This window comes from Ovis canadensis, chromosome 17, assembly GCF_042477335.2.
Source record: "Ovis canadensis isolate MfBH-ARS-UI-01 breed Bighorn chromosome 17, ARS-UI_OviCan_v2, whole genome shotgun sequence".
NCBI classification, from domain to species: Eukaryota; Metazoa; Chordata; class Mammalia; order Artiodactyla; family Bovidae; genus Ovis; species Ovis canadensis.
In genome coordinates, this window is record NC_091261.1 from 58,576,359 (window position 1) to 58,589,817 (window position 13,459).

General features: G+C 46.0%; 1 protein-coding gene across 3 annotated transcripts in view; it reads right to left on the reverse strand.

The window, feature by feature from the left end:
- Positions 1-13,459, reverse strand: part of GLT1D1 (glycosyltransferase 1 domain containing 1) — a 126,650-nt gene that overhangs the window by 13,431 nt on the left and 99,760 nt on the right. For 2 of the 3 annotated variants that reach the window (XM_069557589.1, XM_069557588.1), the window contains exon 11: positions 11,710-11,808. In XM_069557589.1, coding sequence (XP_069413690.1) covers positions 11,710-11,808 — 99 coding nt within the window. Of the gene's footprint in view, positions 1-10,224; positions 11,115-11,709; positions 11,809-13,459 lie in introns of those variants that run through there. The other variant, XM_069557590.1, reaches the window with a different exon arrangement.

The following is a 13,459-nucleotide window of genomic DNA, read 5'->3' on the forward strand; positions in this document are numbered from 1 at the left end:
CTTTTCTTCCAAGGAGTAAGCGTCTTTTAATTTCATGGCTGCAGTCACCATCTGCAGTGATTCTGGAGAGAAGAGGTGGACTCGGGAGATGGTTCTGGTGGATACGTTACCAGCAGTCAAATGTCAGAGGGAAAGAGCAAAACCCAGAAGAAATGTGCGAGTTCATCTGCAATTAAGTCATCCTGGTCATGCTTTGGGGGGATGCCGTGACCACGACATTGACAACGTCACTCAAGGATCGCTGACTTCAGCGAGGACGTGGAAAGGACCACCTAAGCAGGGACACCTCTAAGTCCAGGCAGAGCTCAAGGGCCAAGGCTGTCATCGGCTACTTTGCATAGAAAATAGGGAAAGACAGTAGCTCAATCACACCTGGACAGCACGCGGTGTAGAGTCCCATCATACTCAAATAACCGAAGATGTTTACCAGAAAGATGATCCCTTTAATGCCCTGTGCTAAGTACGTCTCCCACTAGTTACTGGGCACCCATCTGTGCCAGGACCATCACGAGGGGGCTGCATGAAAAAATAAGCATGACTGACACCCTGGGGGGCATCCAGTCTGGGGTAGGGGTGGGGGAGTGAGGCTGTGGACAAGTGCGCACGTCTGAACTGTGCAGAGGGTTATGGAGGAAAAATACAGGATGCGAGGATAGAGTATATGGGGTGGGGAATGGGGTGATAGATCGGGGGCCACCGAAAGCCTCTCAAGAAAGAGACAGTGAAGTTGAGGGGGAAGGATGCTCCTGGGAGCCTGGATGTGAGTGGAACCGGGCAGGAGGAAGGGGCAGGGAGATCAGAGCAGGGGAGTGAGGGGGCTGACGGAGGCCTGGGGAACTGAGACAGGAGCTGCATGTTCTCTGCAACCACGGGAAGTCACCCAGGGTTTTTCTACTGGAATGGACGGACAGGATCTGAGGTGTTTTTTTTTTTTTAAGATTTATTTGTATGTTTTGGCTATTGTGGGTTTTCATTGCTGCACACTGTCTTTCTCTAGTTGCAGGGAGTGGGGGCTACTCTTTAGTTGTGGTATGCAGGCTTCTCATTGCGGTGGCTTCTCTTGTTGCGGAGGACAGACTCCAGGCATGCTGGCTTCAGTAGTTGTGGCCCACGGGCTTAGTTGCTCTGTGGCATGTAGAATATTCCCAGACCAGGGATGGAACCTGTGTCCCCTGCATTGGAAGGCAGATTCTTAACCACTGGACCACCTTGAAAGTCCCAAGATCTGCACTGTATAAAGGTCCCTTTGGCGGCCAGGAGGAGAGTGCATAGGTGGAATGGTGGAGGCTGTTATAACCATCCAGACAAGACCCAGTCATGCCTCCGAAGAGTCCCGGTTGAGCAGTATTCTGGGGACAGAGCCCCGGAGGGACAGACAGAAGCAGATACAGAGCCCAAAACAGAGGTGCGGGGCTCCTAGTGCGCACTCACTGCCTCACTTGCTGCAGACAAAGGCGGAAGCCCCTAGGAAGGGGGCTTGAGTCGGCTGCCAGGGTCCCCCTTCCTTCTCCTATAGCATCACCACTCGTGGCTGCAGTCCCCAAAGATCCTAAACAGGCCACCTGGCTGAATTTTGCAAGTGCTAAGAAGTCACCGGCATCTCTTTGTTCTGAACTCCAGGATCAACTTCAAAGGCACCTACAGGGCTGATTGCTAGAGCGAGCTGTGTACCGCATTTGCTGTCCTGACATCTAGTCACTAGAAGAGTCCACTAGGCCCCTGGGAAGAGGAACTCACAGAGTGACGGACAGGGCATTGGCTGGCAGCTCTGGGGACAGATGGGCTTCCCTAACAGCTCAGTTGGTAAAGAATCCACCTGCAATGTAGGATACCCCAGTTTGATTCCTGGGTGGGGAAGATCCACTGAAGAAAGGATAGTCTACCCACTCCAGTATCCTTGGGCTTCCCTGGTGGCTCAGCTGCCTGCAAAGCGGAAGACTTGGGTTCGATCCCTGGGTTGGGAAGATCTCCTGGAGAAGGGAAAGGCTACACACTCCAGTATTATGGCCTGGAGAATTGCATGGACTGTATAGTCCATGGGGTCACAAAGAGTTGGACAAGACTGAGCGACTTACTTCACTCACTGGGGACAGAGGGTCCCTTCGGTGTGGTCAGGCCAGGTCACAAAGGCCACTCTCCTAATTGCAAGCCCCCTAACTACAATGCAATTTTTTAAAAATACTTATTTCTTTGGCTGTGCTAGGTCTTAGTTGCGGCACACTGGATCTTTAGTTCTGACATGCAAACTCTTAGTTGCAGCATGTGGGATCTAGTTCCCTGACAGGGGATCAAACCCCTACACTGAGAGCATGGAGTCTTAGCCACTGGACCACCAGAGAAGTCCCCAGTTCCTTGTTTTTTCTCTTTTAAATCAAATTCTATTGCACGTTGCATAGACTGCAGAACAGTTATTCCTCTTAAGCATGTTGAATGGGTATTTTTTACACAGGGACACATATTCCACATCATGGTGACTAGGGATGGTCAAAGCTTTGAAACTGAATATATTCGTATTTAATGAAGTAACGAAAACCTCTCACTTTCAAAAAACAAAAATGCCCCCAAACTATAATGTGCTTGTTCACAAGCAGAGTGGACTTGCACAGCGGGTGGGTCCCAGAAGCCCAGAAGCAGGCCATTGGCAGAGGTCAGGCCAGAAGGTCAAGTCCGAGATACTTTCTCCTGCCCTGGAAAGGCAAATGAAGACTCTACAGTTGAGGGAAAAAAAAAAACAACAACAACACCTGTCCTGTCTTCCTCCTGTTTTAGGGGAATGTCAGACTTTGCCGATGGCCTGAAGCAAGAGCCTAGACCAGAACCAGGAAGAGCCCTGCGCTCCATCCCTGATACGCTGCCTGGCCTGGCCATTCCTGAGCATTGAGCCCCACCTGGTGGCTCTCCGCTCGTCTTCACCTGGCCAAGTCTGGCTCCGTGCAGCATCACTCAGCGCTGTGCCCACCTGGGCCATCCCTTGCCATCTGTGTCTTTCTGATCCCACAGACCAGCCACAGGTGGAGAAGCCAAGGAGGACTGGAACTTAGAAAGACATCCACTCTCCCCAGGGACTTGGACAAAATCATGAGCAGAATCCTTTTAGAGCATGGTCCTGTGAGAAAGTGTCCCTTCTCTCCCCAAACGAGAGAAGGGGAGGGAGGGAGGGAGAGAGAGATGGAGAGGGAGACAGAGATCGAAAGAGAGATACAGATGTGTGGCAGGGAGACTGAGACACAGATAGAGGGAGACGGAAACAGAGGCAAAGTCAAAAACAGACAGTGATAAAGGAGAGACAAGGACCCAGAGAGGAGGAGAGACCCACACAGACCCAGAGTGAAGGGGGCTCCAGAGACACAGACCCACAGACAGTGAAAGAGAGAGAGACACACAGACGGAAGCGGGAGAGTCGGGGAGTGAGAGCCAGAGGCAGAGGGAGAGACAAGGACATACAGAGACAGAAGGAGAGACAGACAGAGAAAGGAGAGACAGAGCGAGTGAAAGACAGAGAGACATGGACACAGAGAAGGAGACAGGCAGAGGGAGAGGCGGCCACAGGAGGAGCCCTGCGCAAAGGCTCTCAGGAACTGCTGAGCAGACTCTGCCGTCAGGCTGCGGGCTTGAGTCCCTGCCCCACCACCTCCAGCTGAACTTCTAAGGCAAATCACTTACCCGCTCTGGGCGCATCATGGTAACGCCTGTGTGGGGTTCTTGTGAGAAATAATAAGAGAAATGTGCAAAGTCCATCCAAGGGCACCCAGCACCCAGAGGAGGTCAGGCGGGGACCACCTGCCCCATCACTCACGCCCTCTCCTGAGAGCAGTTCCACCAGGCACGCAGCCCCACCACCCACTCTGCGCTCTGGAAGTGTGGCCAGTGCGGCCGAGGAACTGCATTTTTAATTATTCACTTGAGTGGACTTAAATTTAAATTTGAAAACTGGTGCTCGAGTCAGGTATTGCAAAGCTTTTCAAGTATATTTGGAACAGCCCGCATACGTGCATCTACTTTCCCAACTGCAAACGGCATGGAGTCTCAATGCAAACCAAGTAGTTCAATACAAATTTAATCTCCAAATGGAGATGAGCTGGTGTGTAAAATACACACAAGATTTCAGAGACTTAAAAAAAAATGTGAAGAACTCATTAAACAGTATTCATATCGGGCTTCCCTAGTGGTCGAGTGGTTGGGAGTCCACTGGTCAGTGCAGGGACATGGGTTTGATCCCTGGTCCAGGAAGATCCCACATGGTGCAGGGCAACTAAGCCTGTGCACCACAACTGCTGAAGCCCGCATGCCTGGAGCCGGCACTCTGCAACAAGAGAAGCCCCTGTTCACTGAAACTAGAGAAAGGCCAGATGCAACAACGAAGAAGCAGACCGACCACAAATAAATCTTTAAAAAAATATTTCTATCGATGACACGTTGAGAGGATGCAAGTTTGGCTAGATGGAGCTAAATAAAACATACTGTATTATTGATATGAATTTCATCTGTTTCTTTTTATTTTCTTTGAACGTGGCTATTAGGAAATTGTAACTCCCACATGTGGTTGGACTCACCCTGGTCCTGGGACAAATACCAGCCATGCACCTGATCCCAGATTTTCAAGCAGACAGTCATTTGGTTCAGGTTCAAAGCTGTCATCTCAACATAATTATCAATAGCACCCCCTTTGAGACTTCACTGGCAGTCCAGTGATTAAGGCTCTGTACTTCCAGTGCAGAGGACATGGGTTTAATCCCTGGTCAGGGAAATAAGATCCCACATGCCACAAAGTGCGGCCAAAAGATTAAACACAATAATAATAACACCACAATAACACCACCTTCACTCTCAAAGTTATCCTGGTTTTGCACAATGAACAATATGGTCACCCAAAAGGGCAAATCCAAGTAAATAAATGTTGTATTGACTTGCAATTTAGTTCACCCATAGTTTGCCCTGGCCTTTGACTATATGGACCACAACAAACTCTGGAAAATTTTTAAAGAGATGGGAATACCATACCACCTGACCTGCCTCTTGAGAAATCTGTATGCAGGTCAGGAAGCAACAGAACTGGACATGGAACAGACTAATTTGAAATAGGGAAAAGAGTACATCAAGGCTGTATATTGTCACCCTGCTTATTTAACTTATATGCAGAGTACATCATGAGAAACTCTGGGCTGGATGAAGCACAAGCTGGAATCAAGATTGCCAGGAGAAATATCAATAACCTCAGATATGCAGATGACACCACCGTTATGGCAGAAAGTGAAGAGGAACTAAAGAGCCTCTTGATGAAAGTGAAAGAGGAGAGTGGAAAAAGTTGGCTTTAAGCTCAACATTCAGAAAACAAAGATCATGGCATCTGGTCCCATCACTTCATGGGAAATAGATGGGGAAACAGTGGAAACAGTGTCAGACTTTATTTTGGGGGGCTCCAAAGTCACTGCAGATGGTGATTGCAGCCATGAAATTAAAAGATGCTTGCTCCTTGGAAGAAAAGCTATGACCAACCTAGACAGGATACTGAAAAGCAGAGACATTATTCTGCCAACAAATGTTCATCTTATCAAAGCTATGGTTTTTTCAGTAGTCATGTATGGATGTGAGAGTTGGACTATAAAGAAACCTGAACACTGAAGAATTGATGCTTTTGAACTGTGGTACTGGAGAAGACTCTTGAGAGTCCCTTGGACTGCAAGGAGATCAAACCAGTCCATCCTAAAGGAAATCAGTCCTGAATATTCATTGGAAGGACTGATGTTGAAGCTGAAACTCCAATACTTTGGCCACCTGATGTGAAGAACTGACTCATTTGAAAAGACCTTGATGAAAGACTGAAGGCAGGAGGAGAAGTGGACAACAAAGGATGAGATGGTTGGATAGCATCACAGACTCAGTGGACATGAGTTTGAGTAAACTCCTGGAGCTGGTGGTGGACACAGTGGCCTGGCTTGATGCAGTCCGTGGAGTCTCAAAGAGTCAGACACAACTGAGCGACTGAACTGAACTGAACTGAGTTTGCCCTGAGTTTCCTTTGGGCTTCAGTGGAAATCCGATCAACACTGAACATTCATCTGTGCTTTTACATCTGAAGGGACTGGTTGGGGGCTTATACATCATGTGTTCATGCTAAGTTCACTCAGTTGTGTCTGACTCTTTTCGACCCCGTGGGCTCTAGCCCTCCAGGCTCCTCTGTCCATGGGATTTTTCCAGGCGAGAACACTGGAGTGGGTTGCCATGCCCTCCTCCAGGGGATCTTCCCGACCCAGGGACTGAACCCACATCTCATGTCCCCTCCATTGGCAGGCGGGTTCTTTACCACCAGCGCCACTTATTTAATATCCAAGAATCCTAAATGTTTGACTAAAAAGTTAAAAATTTGCTTTACAAATATCATATATTGATGCATATATATGGAATCTAGAAAGATGGTACTGATGAACCTGTTGAACCTGTTCACAGGGCAGCAATGGAGATGCAGACACAGAGAACAGGCTTGTGGACAAGGTGGGGGAGAGGAAGGAGAGGGTGAGATGAATGGAGAGAATAGCACAGAAGCATATACATGGACACATGAGAAATAGCTAGCCAGTGGAATTTGCTTTATGACTCAGGGAACTCAAACCGGGGCTCTGTAACAACCGAGAGGGGTGGGAAATAGTGGGAGGTGGGAGGGAGGTTCAAGAGGGACGGGACATATGTACACCTATAGCTAATTCATGCTGATGTATGACAGATATCAAATCAATATTGTAAAGCAATCATCAATCAAAATAAATCGAATTAAAAAGTTAAAAACTTGTTTTGAATTAAAAAAGAAATGATATTTTGCATGACGCTGGCCAGATCTCACAAGGAGAACGTCTCGCTGTATTGAGCCTAATTCCAATGCTTAAGTCTAAGAGCTCTGCAGACTATATAGCTCCCAGGGGGCAACCAATGATGTCACCCAGCAGTCAGCACCATGAATACGATTAACTCTGTATCCACACAGCTCTCTTCTGAGACCAAGGATAGAACTCAACCCCAGGTGCTTTCTGCTGTTCCCCAAAGGCCAGCATCATTATCTCCATCTTACAGATCAAGGACTGAGCCCAGGAAGAAGAAATGTGTCCAGGATCACTCATATTTTGAGCAGAAAACTCAAGGTCCAAACACAGCCTGAAGGAGGCTGCTATGTCTCCAACACGCCTCACTTCTTCCAAACCTGAAACTTTTGATTGACTATCAAAGTTTGAAAATTAAACATTCTTAGTAAAAGTATATGGTGAACACAAAAGAAGAGAGGCCGGAACAAAATACACACACGATAAATGTTTGCTGTCATCATCATTATTCCAAAAGTTATGATTTTCTTTACAGTTGCCTAAAAACCAAACAGAACCTCCCAGCAAAATTAGTTTGGACCACACTTCAAAAGTCTGTCCTTGAGAAAGAATATGGATTCACAGTTTCCACTAAATGTCAAATGGATTTTAATTCTGAAGCTATAAAATGGTTCCATAAAATAGCTCAGCTCTTTTCTTCCTAAAAAGAAAAAGAATGAGATTGTCCTGGTAACAACAACAAAAATCAATGTTTAGTAGGTTTGGAAAGCTTCACATAAATTAAGGTTTTCCATGGCTGAGGTGTATAAAAACAGAGGTTATTTTGTTCCTACCACAGCTGAATATTTTTAATCATCATTTTGTTGAAAATTCAAAATATGACTTTTTGCATTTTATATGTATGTATGCGGGTTTTCCAGGTGGCTCAGTGGTAAAGAATCCGCTCACCTGCCAATGCAGGAGACACAAGAGACAAGAGTTTGATCCCTGGGTCGGGAAGATCTCCTAGAGCAGGAAATAGCAGCCCACTTTAGTATTTTTGCCTGGAAAATCTCATGGACAGAGGAGCCTGGCAGGCTACAGTTCATGGGGTTGCAAAGAGTTGGACAGGACAGAGCAAATGTACATGTGTGTATGTATGTGTGTGTGTATCTATGTATCTACGTAACTATGTATCGATCTACGTTTCTATGTATGTATCTATCTATACTAACTTTATGAGGCTGACATCCTTGTATGGAAGTCCCTTCTTAATAAATGAAATGGAGATTTGAGGACATATTTGAATACACATTCGAAATAAATCTCACAAACACTGACAACCAATCAGTGGTTACTTTCATCTGAGCTCCTGAACCGAGATGACAGCAACCACAGCCACTGACTTGTGGAAAATGCACATTTGTTTTTAAAGCAACACCTCCCACTCCATGCTAGGTCAAGTCTGATCACGACTATGAAACAAAGCTACGTGTGATATCTGTGTCTCGCACATGTTTCAAAATGTGATATTAAAAAGGGGGAAAAAAAAAACACAGCCTCCCCCTGTATGAAACATAGAGCAGTTTTTTTTTTTTTTTTAACATCCTTTGTAAAAGTAACATTAAAGGGTTGGACTCAAGCCCAAGCCTTAACTTTGTCAGTGCTTTGGGGCTATGTCTGATAACTCACAGGAAGCCGGTAACCAGCAGAAACAACTTGGATGTGTCAGCGACAGGATCGTTATTTGCAAATATTAAAAGGAATGTCTTACAAGGAACATGAAATGAAGTCAGAAGAGCCAAACTGCACTTGTTCTAACATTGGACTTGATACACCCATTTATAAGTGATGGCTATTCAGACACTTGCTGATAAAACTTCAGTTTTTTGAAATTGAGCTATAAAATAAATAGACAGTGTGTTTGGGAAGATAAAAATAAAATCTCTTTGCCCACGGGGAGACAATATCCTATGACCTCCGGCATGGCTGGTGCTGATGTGGAGAGATGCAGAACGTGGTAAAAAGCAAAATGCTTTTGTCTAGAGAATCAGCAGGAAACCACTAACACTCTTCATTTCCTGGTATTGTTTTGGCTTTTAGGGGTTACTGTTCAAAGGAAAGGGCTTCCCCGATGGCTCAGCTTCCCTGGTGGTTCAGTGGTAAAGAATCTGACTGCAATGCAGGAGACACAGGTTCGGTATCTGGGTCGGGAAGATCCGCTGGAGAAGGAAATGGCAACCTGCACCCGTATTCTTGCCTGGAGAATCCCATGGACAGAGGAGCCTGGCAGGCTACAGTCCATGGGGTCGCAAAAGAGTCAGACATGACTTAGCAACTAAAAAATAACGTGCACTGCGTGCGTGGTAAGTTGCTTCAGTCGTGTCCGACTCTTTATTTTTTAATATGAATTTATTTATTTTAATTGGAGGTTAATTACTTTACACTATTGTATTGGTTTTGCCATACATCAACATGAATCTGCCACAAGTATACACATGTTCCCCATACTGAACCCCCCTCCCTCGTCCTCTGTCCATGGGATTTTCCAGGCAAGAATACTAAAGTGGGTTGCCATGCCCTCCTCAAACAACAACTACAATCAAAGGAAAGGGCTTCCCTGGTGGCTCAGTGATAAAGAACCCGCCTGCAATGCAGGAAATGTGGGTTTGATCCTTGGATCTGGAAGTCTGCTGGAGGAGGAAATGGCAACCCACTCCAGTATTGTGGCCTAGAGAATTCCATGGACAGAAGATTCTGGAGGACTACAGTCCAAGGGGTCACAAAGCGTCAGACACAACTTACTGACTAAACAACAACGACACGAGCTACAGGGCATCAAGGGCTCTCCTTCTGCTGATAATGGTACCCAGAGCCTTGGGCTGCGTGCCGTACCCACGGCTCAGCCCTGTATGTCAGGAGCTTTAGCCCATGACACACCTCTATGTGCTGTTATAATTAGTTCCACTTGTACCGAGGAGAGGACGGAGCTTGGAGACTCAGGTTAAGGCTACACGCCCTGCACAGGGTCCCAGGGGTTTAAAGGGAGACACATCCTTGGAACTTCAGACCTTGGGACTGGAACCCCATCACACATGTCCTGGGAGGTCCTGGCATACACGTGTGCCCCGGATGACACTGTGCCCATCATCTGTGCCCACTGTCAACTGCACTGGCCTTTATTTTAATTTCAGATGCACACATGTATCAGACCCATACATGTATGAAGACAACCATGCTGCCTCTTCGGTACATTGTTCTGAAGAACTGCAAGGGATCAGATATATGGCATCTTCTGAACACCAGGGGATATTCCAGAAGCATAGGATTATACCTGAAGAACACCTGCTTCAGAAACCAGAAATCTATTTGGGAATTTGGGGTTAGTAGATACAAACTACTATATATAGCATGGATAAACAACAAGATCCTACTGTAGAACACAGGGAACTATATTAAATATCCTGTGATAAACCAAGATGGAAAAGAATATGAAAGAGAATGCATACATGTATATACATATATCCCTGAATCACTGTGCTATACAGCAGAAACTAACACATTGTAAATCAGCTATACTTCAATAAAATCAACTTTAAAAGAAGAAACTAGAAATTCAAGCATCTAAGAGGGGAAGTGACCTGCTCAAGGTCATGGTAATCAACACCAGCAGCATCAGAAAGAGAACCCAGGTCTCATGTTTCTGGAAAGTCCCTAGGTTTCTTTTAGTCACATGTCCAGGAGGCTGCCCAAGTGACAAAGTGACCCTGTGTTTCATATACTCACAGTAAGTCCCCTACATGTAAACCTTCAAGTTGCTAGCTTTCAAAGATGCTAATTCTCATTCGCGAGTCCAATCATGTAGGGAGTGGCAACCCGCTCCAGTATTCTTGCCTGGAAAACCACAAGGACAGGGGAGCCTGGTGGGCTACAGGGGTCGCAAGAGCGAGACAAGACTTGGCGACTAAACCACCACCACTGGCACACACTGTCACGTGAGTGCGTCCTCTACAAGCGGCGGTACTTTTGTGAACTTTACTGCACAGCAGTAAAGCAGTGTATAGCGTACATGAGTCCAGCATCTTTATTTCAAGTCCAGGGTGCCCAGAAACAAGCCTGAAAGCAGCGGCAGAGAAAGGATGAAGAGAGACAAGAGGAAGGAGAAACTGAAGAACTGAAGAGATTCATGATGCAGGAAATGGCCCGCGGATTTTCTTTACTTGAGGAGGCACTGGTAGGTTTTGAGGCACAGGATCCTAGTGTAGAATGGTACATGAAGGTTGCAGCAGCCGTTCAGAAAGCAATCCAGTGCTACTGTGTCATCTATGACGAGAAAAAAGGAGCTACCACCCAGACATCACTGGATTGTTTTTTTAAGAGGGTCGATAGAATTAAATCCAGCAAGGAACCGGAACCTGAGCCATCAGCGTCAGGCGTGAGTGAAGTTGCAGCTTGCCCTCCATCTCCTGTTGCTGACAATCCAGCTCTGCCTTCTCCCACCTCCTCTCTCTCCTCTAGTCAGTGACTCTTCTCGCCTGTTCACTCACTGCCAGCCCCTGTATGTCAATTGTCTTACTGTATTTTTCAAGGTCCTGTACTGTAAGATTAAAAATGTTTTCTTAATTGTTTTCTTTTTATGTAGTATTTGTATGAAAAGTATTATAACCCTATCATAGTACAGTACTATATAGCCAATTGTGTTAGTTGGGTACCTAAGCTAATTTTGCTGGATTTACGAACAAACTGGACTCATGAATGTGCTCTCAGAATTGGGCTTGTTTGTATGTAGGGGACTTACTGTATGAAGGGAACACTGAGAGATAATCACATAGATGCAAATTACAGACTCTCTGAACTACAGGCAGATGAAAACGACTCAGACCACACAGGTGAACGCAGGGAAATCGCTCTCCTTTACCTGAGGGTCTGAAAACAGCAATCCTGTAACTTCATGCTTCACCACTGCGGCGTTTCCAGGGATGTTCCTCGCCAACACCGGGACTTCCAAATCCATTGCCTGAAAGGATGTAAACAGCAAAGGAGACAGGTGGGTGATCACTGTCAGAGTCTGTGTGGTGAGATCAGCCAATTTGTGACAGAAGGACTCCTTGGTTTCACTGGAGCTCTGGCATCACACAAAAATCACCCCAAAACTTTGCCCAAAGTGGTTTTCCAACACAAACCCCAGAGTTTCCAACTACACACTGAATCTTAATGACTGACTGTATTTGCAAATGTTGGGAAATTATATACTGCAATGGCCTGTCTTATTGCAATGTCACAAAGAAACCTTCTCTCTCTCCAATGTTCAGTTCACACTTCTTCAGTGGCAGCCTGGAGTACACTTTTTGAGAATATTTACCTATCTATTTGGCTGCACTGGGTTTTAGTTGCTGCACACAGTATCTCCATGGTGGCATGTGAACTTAGCTGTGGCATGTGGAATCTAGTTCCCTGACATGGATCAAACCTCAGCACCCTGTATTGGGAGCATGGAGACTTTGCCACTGGACCAGCAGGGAAGTCCTTGGAGTGTACATTTTTTAATTACCATCATTCTCACTTTCCTTGATGGGTAATTTTCTTTCAGCACCAGCCATACAAATGCCACCAGGTCTGTACATATCCCTTTGGCATGGATATAGACGTAAGGGGGAACAAGATTTATCACCTGATTACCCACTAAACAACCTTTCCAGTCTCAAAGGCCTGGGATCAGCCAGCATGGGGTTCCTCATGATGATAAAAGTTTCCACATCATAAATTTCCCTTCTCATCTTGTAGGGTAAAGATTGGGACCCTCCACTGTCATTAGAATCAAAGCTATGGTTTTTCCAGTAGTCATGTATGGATGTGAGCTGGACCATAAAGAAGGCTGAGCGCCAAAGAATTGATGCTTTTGAACCTGTGGTGTTGGAGAAGACTTTTGAAAGTCCCTTGGACTGCAAGGGGATCAAACCAGTCAATCCTAAAGGAAAGCAACCCAGAATATTCCTTGGAAGGACTGATGCTGAAGCTCCAATACTCTGGCTACCTGATGCGAAGAGCCAACTCATTGGAAAAGATCCTGATGCTGGGAAAGATTGAGGGCAGGAGGAAAAGAGAGCAGCAGAGGATGAGATGGTTGGATGGCATCACTGACTCAACACATGAGTTTGAGCAAACTCCAGGGGATAGTGAAGGACAGGGAAACCTGGCATGCTGCAGGACATGGGGTCACAAAGAGTTGGGCACGACTTAGTGACTGAACAACAACAACAACTGTCATTACACTTGGGAACAAGAACACTCAGCGGCACGGGCAGAAAGTAACTCCGCATCTCAACATTAGGGTCACAGCCACCTTATGAGCCCACTGTTTGGGCCTTGGGTTCTGACCTCCAGTGAGCACCATCTGGCATTCTGGAAAAGATCACAGGCCAGGAATCACAAAACTGTGGTCTTGCCCTGGTGGAAGCTTTGCTCTCGACTGACAAGGGGTCTCAAATCCATTGCTCATCACCATCATTTTGGGGAGACAAAGTTCATCTTAAACAGCAAGGATTTACTGTATAGCACAAGCAACTGTATATTCAATATCTTATAGTAACCTGTAATAGAAAAGAATTGGAAAAAAAGAATATAGATGCATACCTATAACAGGATCACTTTGCTGTACACTTGAAACT